Below are 12225 nucleotides of genomic sequence, written 5' to 3'. Positions count from 1 at the left end.
AATCCAGGGGAAAGGGATTACATATAAATAATAGAAAGAAAATATGTTAATTAAACAACATAACTTTTTTAAACCTTTAATCCAACAGGCTTCATTTGCTGCATACTAAGCTGAATATCTGTAACTTTTCTTTCCAGTTTTTTGTGCGATGATCTTTTTATAAAGTGGTTATTTATTTGTTTACTTTTAAGGTAGGTCTTGACTAGACTTCCATTACATTTTAGGATTTGACAGGATTCTTTAACATTAGGCATTATGGTGCTATAGCTTGTGTTCCCATTATCACTGCTAAAACGACACTTTTGCCCTTCAGCAAGAGAATCAGTTGCTCAAAAAAACTACAATGTTTAAGAGATAAAGTGTAAAAGGAAGTGGACTTTTTTTACTTGGAAATCCTGGTAGCTTTTTTAGTCATGAATACGTATACTTTAATTTGTACCTACTTAGGTAAATAATTTTCTTTAATCCACAAGTATTATGAAAGTAAGAGCAATCTATTTTATATAAAATAACAAAACCCCTCCATCCTTTGATAAGATCAACACCTGAACTGAAAGGTTCCCCAAAATCCCATCCATGACAATAATGCAACAATGCACTTTAAAAAAAAAGAAAACAAATTATGGTTTCATGATTTAAAACATCATTAAAATATGCAGGAAGAGTGATTTTTCAGCCTTTGAGAAGATGTACAAATAACATATTAATTCATGCATAATCCTCAATCATAAAATATAAATCAACACAATAGCATTTGATACTAGTCTAGATTCTAATGTCAAAACTAGTCGAGAAAAAACTGAAAGAATCCAGTTTGTAGTCCTGTACAAGGTTAATCTGAAATATGCACATTATGCTATTGTTCAAGATATCCAAAATGACGTCCCCTGCAATGTTTCCCCAAGCCTAACTCTGCTTAATTGATTAAAAATATACACCAAAAGTCATAAATAACTGCAAAAAAATGTTAGAAGACACATTCAAACACGAGCCACCAGATTTATCTTCTCATTTTTACCGCTGAAGCTGTTTTAGTTGCTGTGCACACGTGAGCGTGGAGTCTGAAATATAGTCCCATAGATGTTGAACGCGCCAAGTGACAATGGCCTCCATATATCACATCCTGGGATGACAAATGGTGATGGTTGCCTGTGATAAGCTCATGAGTTGTGTGGTTCTGCTGTTTGGCTTTTATGGACAGTTTGAAGCTGTGATGAAGTTTCAGTGAGGTTACTCAGATCTATAACACTGCGGGTTTATGACCATCTTGGACAGGAAGTGGAGTGTTTTCAAGAATCTAATAGTTGTATTTCTCAGATTGTATCTTCAGTTTGAAGTTTTTGGTTTAACAAATATCTGAACTATCTGGGTTGTTGACAAAACTAATTTCAGGACATTGTAGCGGTAATTGTTAATTTCACAATTTTATTAATTGGACAAACACAAGCTAAAAGAAAAAGCATTTAGAGAGAGCAAATCTCTGCCAAACAGACATTTCCCCACATATTGAGACTCAACCATATTATAATATACAGCATATATACATAGGCGGTACTGATACAAGGTTACATAACATAGTAGACTGATTTGCTTTAGCCTCTTGGATTTGAAGATCAATTGTCAAATCCATCATTTTTTCCTTGGCCCATTATCAATATTTTCCTGAAAAATTCATTAAAATCGCTTAATAACCTTTTGAGTTCTTCTGCTAAGAGGCAGACAAAGTTGGCTGTCAACCCCGGCAGAGGCAATGAATAAAGACATCAATTAAAACATAAATCATCTTTGCCAAAAGAGATCCAGGCATCTTAGTTTATTAATAAACTTAAAAATGCTTAGTTTACCAATCTTTATTAATATACGGCCCATCAGTATCGTCCAACACAAGTGAACAAACACACATGCCGCATGCTCAGAACTTTGTATTTTCTTTTAGTGGAAGTAAATTCTCCAGCACTTTATGAAACCACTTCGGCCCTGCAGCCTCTTATGACTCCTTACACTCACTAAAACATTCAAATACCTCTTAACTCCCTGCAACCTCCATCTGTTCTTCCTCTTCATTATTGAAGCCCCGGCTATCCCCTTACATCCTCAACCTTTCTCTCTCCTTCGCTCAGCTTTGACTAGGCTTCATTTTTGTGCCTTAAATGCTGTCCAACCAATGTCTTGACTCTAGAGATTGAAAATGCATCTTCATTTAAGTCTTAATTTCATGTAGTCGCAATGAAAAAAGCCTGAAAATGCTGCCGAACCAAAGGATTCAAATATCCATGGGTCAGAGGTGAGCAAACAATGGGTTAGTTTTAGAGAAACCATCGCCGATACTGGTTCATTGGCCACGATGGAAATAAATGGCCATAATTACATTTAACTGCAAACATCTGTGTACAGAGCAACAAGGCTTTGAAAGAGAGGAGAACGGCAAAACTCCATTAGCGTAATGTGCAGTGAAATTTCACTCAGTGCAGAAAGTCGTTAAGTGCTCTCCATCTGTCTCTGAGCAGAGGAGAAATCATTTCAGCACATTCATTATTTAAGATACCCGCTGACCGTTATCCACCTCAAAAAGCAACTTTTTGACTTTTAGTCCCGCAGGATTTATCGTTTTATCTTAGCCATTATTCTTTTTTGTTGAAGTTAAGTTCGTTTGCATCTTTAGCCCAGGTTATTCCTCAACAATTAACTATAACTATAAAAACACAACACAAAATATTTTTTATTCATTTCCGCATGTAGCAGCGTGGCACTCATTTCGACATCCCAAAGAAGAAAAAAAAACTCCAACATGAACAAAGAGTTCGCGATTTATTAACATGCAGCAGGGGTGCTGAGAAGTCTGTGTGATGGATGGACGTCGTTGACGGCTATGACAACTGATTAATGCCTTAATTATCTCTGGTGAGGACCTGCCACTCCTTCCAGAGCTGACAGAGTGAGCTGTGTGTGGCCTGACGAGTAATCCCGTGTTCAGGACTCGCCCACTGCTATCATCCGTACGAGGGTCACATTCATTTTCCTTCCAGAGAAAAGCTGCACTTTGGTGCTGTATAGGTGTACAACAGTGATGAAACAGTGCACCGGGCTGTTCTGGGATCTCTGCCACTGCACTAAGCAAGACAGATAACTTTGTCCTATGTGGTCATATTGAGATTCTGGAATCTGTTCTAGTTTGCAGTCTATTTAATGCAAAAGAGTTTAGAAGCTGGGGAAAATAGTGGACGTGATTAATGAGTAAAGCTGTGCTTTAAAATTCACTAAACAGAAAAGGAGGATTTTAGGACTTCTGTCATTTTAGGGGGAGTATTTTGAGGATAATGATGTATTTCATCATTAACATTGTACATTACCTTGTTTCATGTACATGTGTGGGACAGAAACACCGACTCTTATTAGATACGTTTTGTCCAAAACATTCTTTTCTTTCGAAACACTCAAAGTTGGACAGAGAAATTTTAAGGTGGTGCAAATCAAACGGGCGACAGAGTCTTTCTGCTGTGGATATAGATGACGTCTACAAGCAGATACATAGTAAGACCTTTGTAGGAAGATAACCTTTAGGCTTTCGCTGTTGCAAGGTCCCAGAATGTGATTGCAGCCCGTAGAGTATCTATATTATCGGCAGCGCACACATTAGTTCATGTTAGGAGAGAAAAGAAAAGACAATAACAGCCCTCAACAGCAGAACCCCATCAAGCTTCCCTCTGCCTATGAATTAAACATCATTCACAGAGCATATGTACTGCATGTAACCTTTCAAGCACTGCCTTTATAAAGAAAGGCAACCATAGTAATACAGAGATCAGAGTGGCAGCTCTAGTTAATCTTAATAAAAGTATCTACTTTTAGTTTAGTTCCAGATGACAAGTGTCAGATTTTGATTAAGTGTGTGTGCTGTTTGCTTTCTTTGTTGCAGGTGTGTGACTGGTGCAAACATATCCGCCACACCAAGGAATACCTTGACTTTGGAGCTGGCGAGAGGAGGTTGCAGTTCTGTAGTGCCAAATGTCTCAACCAATATAAGATGGACATTTTTTACAAGGAGACCCAGGCTGCACTCCCTGGAGCACTGTGTAACCCAGGGCACGGGGCAGGTGGAGACTCTAAGATGGAATGCAGCGGAGTACAGTTGCTCACTCCTGAATCCTGGGGAACGCCGTTAACAGAACTCCGCCGTAAAGCTCCATCCCCTGGGGGCCCTTCTTCCTGCTCTGCTATGACCCCTTCAACTTCTTCTACCACATCCCCTTCAGATACTGTTGCTGTCTGCTCACCATCCTCCTCTTCCTCGGTCAAGATTCCCACACCCAGACCCCACGAGAGTCCGACCCTCCCTCCCCCTCCTCTTCCCAACTTACATCCACCTCTTGGCGTTCCTTCTGGAAGTCCTCCCATGGTGATGACGCCTCGGGGACCCATGCCCCTGCCTCTGTTCATGGAACATCAAATGTTACAACAAATGCGTCCACCATTTCTACGTTCCTCTGCCCACCCAGCCGGGCCCAATAGCCCCCTCTCAAACCCTATTATCCCAGGTATTGGCCCACCACCTCCCTCTAGGAATATTTGCCCAACATCTAGTCCCATGCATAGGTCCCTGCTATCTCCACACATCCACCCCTCATCTAATCCAAACCCTGGAATGATGCCCCCTCATCCTGGCCTCCCCATTCCAGGCCTTCCTCCATTCCCTCCAGTCAACATGATACCCAATGGACGCATTCCACTTCCTCCAGTGATGAACATTGGCATGCCTTCTTTGGCCCCATTAGTCCCCCCGCCAACACTATTGGTCCCATACCCTATTATTGTTCCCCTTCCTGTCCCAATCCCTATTCCAATCCCAATCCCCTTCAGCCACAAAGACTCCAGAGACCAACCAGAGAGAAATGGTCCCATAAGAGGCACCTCAGAGTCCCATGCTTCTTCAGAATGTGGATTCTACTCTCCAGGTTCATCCAGAGATGACAGAGGTGAACAAAAAGAGTCAGTTAGAAAAGAGCGCCTCTCTCCTCTAGACTTGGAGAGAAACGGAAGGGCACTAGTGGACTTGACCGTGAAGGCAGAGGACAAATCAGGGAACCTGTGTCTGACAACTGGCCTGAGACAGATGGAGGGTGTAATTGATCTGACAGTCAGTCAGAGGTCATGCCAGCAACCGATAATTCAGAGGACGCTGCCTGAAGTCCAGGTGAAGGTAGAGGCAGAAGCAGAAGCGGTCTCCGCACCAGCCCCTGGACTGGAAGGGGAAGGGAAATGTAGGTGTGAAGGAGTTACCACACAGGGCCTCCTGTGTGAAACTGGGGTGGATGGAGTCGCAATCCCAAATCCTTTAGAATCATCAGCCCCGGCCTCCAACAGCAGCAGCTCTTCTTGCAATGATGAGCCTTCAGTAAAACAGCCAAATGCATACATTAACAACGGCTCAACACAGCTCCAGCCCCAGTCCCTCAGCCAGCCCCAAACCAGCCCTTCTGCCCCATTTAATGTCATTGTCAATGGCACAGGCTGGCATCCACTTGTCACTCCTGCCTTGCCTTGCCCTGACCAAAAAGGAGACCATGTTGCAGGAGAAGGGCAGGACAAGGTGAAGGCAGCCAATGGTGAACTAGAGCGTGATGCTTTGAAAGAGAACAATTGTTCGGTCAGAGAATGGGAGCAGGGAAAGCGTAGCACGGTGCAAGATGGCACGGCAGATGCATTAGAGGACAAGAAAGAGCACGACTCTAACTTGGAGGAAGGCGAGCATGCCTATGCGCTGCCACTGTTGTCGTCTGGGGGCTGTGTGGTCATTCAGCCTCTGTCAAAGCCTGGAAGTGAAAAGACGGCCATCCTGTCCTGCTCAATCAGTAACCCTATATCAGCGGCGGGGAGCCCAGAACTGGAGCCCCCTCTTAAGAGGAGGTGTTTGCGGATTCGCAATCAGAACAAATGAGGTAGGTTCTAATTGAACGCCCCAACTTGTGTCTATGTATATCTTGATAATGTTATATTTTGCAAATGAGTGCTGTCATGTGAATAGGCTTACTTTGTATCAGTATGCTCTTGTGCGCATGACTTTATGAAACAATCTCCTTCCAAATACAAATATAGTTACAACTAGGAGAAAAAAATGGTCAAAAGAGTTATTTGTATTGTGCAAAAAATTTAGCCTCACTGAAAATGTCGTTACCACCAATAGATGCTGGATTGGCTAAAGCTGGCCATGGTGAGTCTGGACCCAGACACCAGCTCAACAAACAATTCAGAGTATTTCATTCAGTATGTTAGAATTTTACTTTAAACTACTCAAAGTCGATGAGGACTACATATCTTGCTAGCGGCCCTACGCAGACCCCTATGCAGTACACTCAGGGCACATTCACACTCTGCAATCATGCCCCCTAAAGTTTGAATTATTTGGTTGGTGTGTGACCATGGTTGAGAACGGCAAGCTTCTGTGGCACGGCATGGTTGAAAAAGTGTGGTTTAATGCAGTAAGGGTGGTCACACATGCGTACAAGCACAGTTGCACACACAACGCATGAAATGTGGTCACTACGCATGAACCACGCAAATCGCTGCCCTGTGTGGTCAATAATCTGGACACATGTTTTAGTTCTTCAGCCATGTAAAATCAGCCTTTTTAATGAGGGCGTTGTATGCTGTATAGTAATGCAATACTTGTCGGAGGAATCTGTGCTTGTGAATAGTCAAAGAAACACAGTACATGAGTAGAAAGAAAAAGAAAAAGAAAGAAGTATTTTTGTTTTTAAAATATTCAAAATTCTTTTTGTTGGTCTTGGGAGCTGTTTTTGCCATATCTACAGTAAAGTTCTACTCTTCTGATTTCACTCTTTCTCAGACTCAGATTCAGATTTTAAGAAAATGGACATGGAAGATTATGTTAGCCAAGAAGCATATATATATATATCAAATAAGCTCATTGTTCCTGCTTTTAGTTGCTTAACTTTGGCAGGCTGGTCGCATCACAGACGGTAACGGAAATCTTTTACGACAAAGGATTCATTCATCACATTAATACAATTTTAATGATATCACTCTTGAGTTGTTAATTAAATGAAACTGAAATGAAGTGCGAGCGAAGGCCAATTCAAGTTGTGGTAACATGATGCGAGTGCTCTGAATTAGAGTAATTAATTAATGAGAAGAGACAGAAATCAAGGCCCATTCACTGCAGAAGCAGCTCAAGTGACTCTTTGAAGCGCTGGTTAAAATTCTAATTCTAAATGGACTAAATGGTTTTTAACCCTTCAAGGGAGCCAAGGTTTAACACTGTTGGTCAGGTGATGCACAAACTCTGCATTGTAGCTCATCTTCACCTCTTCAAATCTGGAATTGCATTCATATATATTGACATTGTTTACATTTTTGATTTTATTTCGTGTTTTTCGACCCATGAATGTAAGTTGTGCATGTCTGCGTCACAAAATTTAGAATATTTAACTTGACTTGTACTCTGACATCAGCCTTTAATCAGAGCTCATTATATTTCTCTATATTTGAATCTCTCTTTAACTTTATTTACTGGCAAATATAAAACTAATAACTGACAAAGAGCCAGAATTTTAACACAACTCTTGATTGCATTTGAATAAGAAAGCGTCCGCACTGCTGCCGAGTTTAATTAAGCGCAGCGTTTAATTAAACCGTTGCACCGTTTTTAACATTTGTATGACTGTGTTGTTCAAAACCCAGAGATGAGAATTTGGGCCAATTTTGGGTGTCACGACTTGATTGTAATTGACCTCCTATTCTGTTAGGCAGATGGACGCTCTGAGGACTACACTGCCAATGTCCACCCCCACATCCCAATCCCATCCCTCTGCAACTCCACCCCCAGACGTGTGTGCCCACGGAAGGTTTTTCTTGCCCTCGCTCATCATCCAGACTACCAGCAGATCGTCTTTGACGACGACCCACAGTCCATCAGGTCGACTTGTGTCACAAGAAGGCTCCTTGTGTTAATGAATTTCATGTTCTGATGATGGTCCAAAGCTCTTGGGATGCGACTTGAAGCCCGGATCAATTGACCTTTGAACTGCAGATAGTATCCAGGCACCGCCACTATGGTGGTTCGCTCCACTTTCAGCCCGTCTGACCTCACAGCTTTTCCATCTCGCTCCATCAAAGAAAGTCTGTCGTGTAGTCAGAGAAGAGTAAAAAAATACCCAAAATGAACGCAAAGGAAACAAGCGTTGCACACAAAACTACCACCTGTGTTGTGATTTATGTATAATTGACGAAAACTGCAGAGTCAAATATTAACATTCACCAGCAAATAATGCATTAGTTGAGGGGTTCTCAACTGGTCTCACTCTGAGACTGACAGTTTCCTCATGGTCGTTAAGTCGCGAACCACTTTGGGTTCTTAGGGTTTCTGTCCCTCAATGAACAAAAATCCACAAATGTTCCCCGGGTCATATTTAAGCTTTGCCATCTTAACCCCTAGAGACACAAACTTAAAGTGTCAATCCAATGGCAGTTACCATGGCTACACGAATGCTGCTGCACGTGTCTGATGCATGCCTTTCAAAATAAGTTTTTTGTTTTTTCAAAATAAAAGACATGTCCAACATCAGATGCGCATTGAACATTTTTACTTTTTTGACCAGCTGACCCATCCAGAAGGGGTCTGCGACCCCTTTTTGGGTCTCGACCCACCAGTTGAGAACCACTGCATTAGTTCACTCCTAAAGATTTCAACCCCCCACCCCCAAAAACGCAACATAGAAACTCCTTCAGCGGGTTACTACCCCATCTTTTCCATTGTACATTACCAGTTGCCATGTCGGGTTAGTTTGACCCATTCCCCCATTTTATCCCAAATACAACTCTAGAAGTGTTCACTGCTCTAGTACAATTGTGAGGATGGTTAAACATGTCTAAACATTAGCTCCGAGTTAGCTGCAACAGCTGTGCCAGTTTACTCTCTATGCGGGAGGGTACGATCAAATGCCAAAGGCCTTTGGTGTGTTTAGTTCTTAATGGAGCTACAATTTAAAGATATGGCCAGGGAAAAAAAATCTGCCAAAATAAAGAAAGCACTTACCGGTACTTCAAACAAGATGACACTGGATAGCACAAGTGGATGTCAAAACAGTTTTTCCTTTGTCTCCGTTGTCCTCGCTCCACAACAGCCTGCATTTTTGATCACAGCGTGTCCTACTGCTATTGCCTCAGCATTTCAATTAATTCCATCTTAATGATGTGTTTGATGCATCTTGGAGGAATCAACCCCATTTTTGTGTTTGAATGTTTGCTCGAGTCGTGTATGGCAGTTTAAGCCGAGAGCCTGGTTTGGTGTCACATGGGAGCGGTTCCCTGCCAAAGTCATAGGTGGGAGTTCAGAGGTCATGTCCCAACTAATGTATTAAAGGAAACTATTGTTTTGCTGATTTTCACTTCACACTTCAGCCAACTGGCTAATACCCCAACTTAAGGACTGGAGACAATGCTAGCTAGCCTGTCAAACATAAAGATTGCTCATACCAGCATATTGGAGAGTTGTAAAGGGCTTTTTGCTGGAAAAAGGCCACTCACAGAAAATACTTCTCGATTTGGTTCATGTCTCAGGTGAAGTGTGCACTGTACAAATGTTGCATTCTAAAAAAGGAATACCGTAAATAACAAGGACTAAGGGAAGGCTAATGCTACTATTAGGAAGAATGAAAGAGTCATCCAGAAAATGTGGGATTTGAGAAATAAATCAAAATTAGGAAACATCAAGAATAAATATATTAAATCCCAGTTGTGTACCTAAACAGTCACATTTTATCCAAACATTAAAAAAAAAAGTTTAATGCTGTATTACCCACCGTATCAACTTTTATTCTCCCTTGGGTGACTGTGGGTTGTAGTTTCATTGCTGTATTTCTGGAAATGCCCACAAATTATTTACAATTGCTCCCACTAGGAATTATTTTTCTAGTTTATACTTAAAACCCTTGCCCCACATCTTTTGTACTGTCCATTTTGAGTGTTAGACCAGAGCCCAGAGCACCACATAGTGACCACGCTAGAAACAGATATTGAAGATGTCAAGTGGAAATCCAGGACCACTGACCCAGTTCATGATGGCAAAATACTCCAAATCTCCAGCATTCCATTTTCTTTTTTTCTATACTGGACTACAGGCTTGGCCTGCAGCCTGAATTATGCAAAAACAACTCCAGCTCTTAGACAGACAAACGGTCCACAGACAAAATAAAACATGACATAATGAAAAAAAAAGAAAGAAAACAAAGATGTTGCCTTAACTCTTGCTTGTATAATCTTTACAGTTAAGACAATGATTCTCACTTGTAAAGAAGAATATTCCTTCTTTGTAAAAAACAAAATACCAACAACAAATTGCTTGTGTCAATGTGTTTATGATCAGCTTTTTTTCCCCCTTTTTTCTGTAACTTGTATGAGCTCTCACATTTTTGCTAAGAGGAAATTCTCTGAGTTCTTAACCATTCGATCCGTTTTAACTTGTGGTGGACTGTCGATCTTTTTGTGTACATTTTTATAGTATTATTTATTGTTGACAAGTTTTGCATTTGCAGATAATAAAAGTGAACGTGGCCTGACCTGAGCATTCTGTAAATGCTGCTTCAGAGCATTTTTTAATGACTCAATTGAAGAAATGAGTGATGTCAGGAGAAGATCTGAGGTTTTTTTTTATTATGATGTTGTAACATGTACATAACATGTGGGCAAACCTGCTTCAAAAGATCATTTCTTTGTGTTGTAACAGTATTTGTTTTACCCAGTGAATTGCTCATGAAGACAAATAAATAAGAAGCACACACAATACGATGTCTTATCTGCTTATTTAAGAAATCCAATCTACCAAGGTCATGGCATAACACCATGGGACATTTGTCCTCCATTTGTATAATTAACAATCTAAATAAATCCGGCTTTATCAGGAAATCATCAGCTTTTATACTGTTGAACAACAAAAAATGCATATTTTAACTTATTGCCAATTCCAATTATTACACAGACTAAAACTGTGAATCATGGATTTGAATTCTAAAATGTCATTTTGTGTAGTTACAAAATATAGCCCTAACAGTAAATTGATGATTATGTAGATTTTCCAAATAGTTACCTGACAAAAGATGAATTATTACTATGAAAAAATGAAAATAGACAGGTTGATGACGTAGCTGAATAAAGAAGAGTCAAAATATAACAACAAATATGTTAACCAAATAAAGTGTTTTTATTGATCCAAAAGTTTTGGAGCGCAGCTCTGCAGGGGGAAATGTGGTCTCTGGCTCTATCTAGTGGCAAAATAGAACACACAAAAGTGTTCTAATGGGTGGAACATCGAACATTAACATGTATGATACATAATAACTGGAGTTTTAGATTTAAAAGATTTCTATTTGATAATATATTTAAAAAGAAAAACAAACCAACAAACAAAAAAACCAAAATGAAAGAAGAAAAGGTTGAAATCAAATGCAGCTTCACCGTAACCCTGTTTTTCAGCGCACATAAACAGCCAACCAAACAAAAAAGCAAATAAATGCATAATTGTTATAATAACTGTTATAATCCCTGTTTATACAGGGCTAAATGGTTTAGTCCCTGCAGATGCTTTGGTAAACATTGAATGCAGGCAAAGACTTTTAGCCACTTTGTCTTGCAGAGATAAGGAAGTGTTTTATTGTTTTGTTATCAAACAAAAAGATTTGATCATTTTCAAATATAGCCTAAATTAAATTTAGGATATGTTAAATATACTTAAATATGCAGTATATTTGCAAGCCTGTATGTAGCAGTTAAGATTGAAAGTAAATGCTCTTTGGACTTTGAAATGCAGCCATTTCTTACCTTTTGGACAGCTTTGGATTGAAGCTTGTGTTCTTCACATGCATAGGCAGAACATTCACTGATAAACAGGAGATGAAGACATTTTTAGGACAGCTGATATAACAAACTGACAAAGATTAACTGTCAGAGTGGAAAAAATGAGCATTTTTCTGAAGCAGAGCCTGGTCAGATCACATTTGCTTTGGAAAGAAGAGTTTCCAACATCAATAAGAACTTTGATTTGCATTGAAGAGGATACGAGCCCAGTCACATTATTCTTACATATTACTCTGCGACATTATTGAGTCTAAATGAAATGATGTATCTGTTGTAGTGAGGTGATGTGTTACTGAATTTGGCAGAACATTAAACTGTTTCAAGTGGGCCATGCCATTGCTCACACAGTGATTTGTG

At 40.2% G+C, this 12225-nt stretch overlaps 1 protein-coding gene across 8 annotated transcripts in view; it reads left to right on the top strand.

Annotated features, from left to right (window-relative positions):
* The window catches only part of sobpa (sine oculis binding protein homolog (Drosophila) a), a 30325-nt gene extending 19527 nt beyond the window's left edge, over positions 1-10798 (top strand). For 7 of the 8 annotated variants that reach the window (XM_057058902.1, XM_057058904.1, XM_057058900.1 and 4 more), the window contains 2 exons: positions 3917-5936; positions 7764-10798. In XM_057058902.1, coding sequence (XP_056914882.1) covers positions 3917-5935 — 2019 coding nt within the window. In that variant the 3' untranslated portion in view covers position 5936; positions 7764-10798. The remainder of the gene's footprint in view (positions 1-3916; positions 5937-7763) is intronic. The other variant, XM_057058901.1, reaches the window with a different exon arrangement.
* The last annotated feature ends 1427 nt before the right edge of the window (positions 10799-12225 follow it).

Source organism: Takifugu flavidus, chromosome 16 (assembly GCF_003711565.1).
Source record: "Takifugu flavidus isolate HTHZ2018 chromosome 16, ASM371156v2, whole genome shotgun sequence".
NCBI lineage: Eukaryota > Metazoa > Chordata > Actinopteri > Tetraodontiformes > Tetraodontidae > Takifugu > Takifugu flavidus.
The sequence above is the reverse complement of the archived record's forward strand: the minus strand, read 5'-3'. Positions and strand labels throughout refer to the sequence as shown.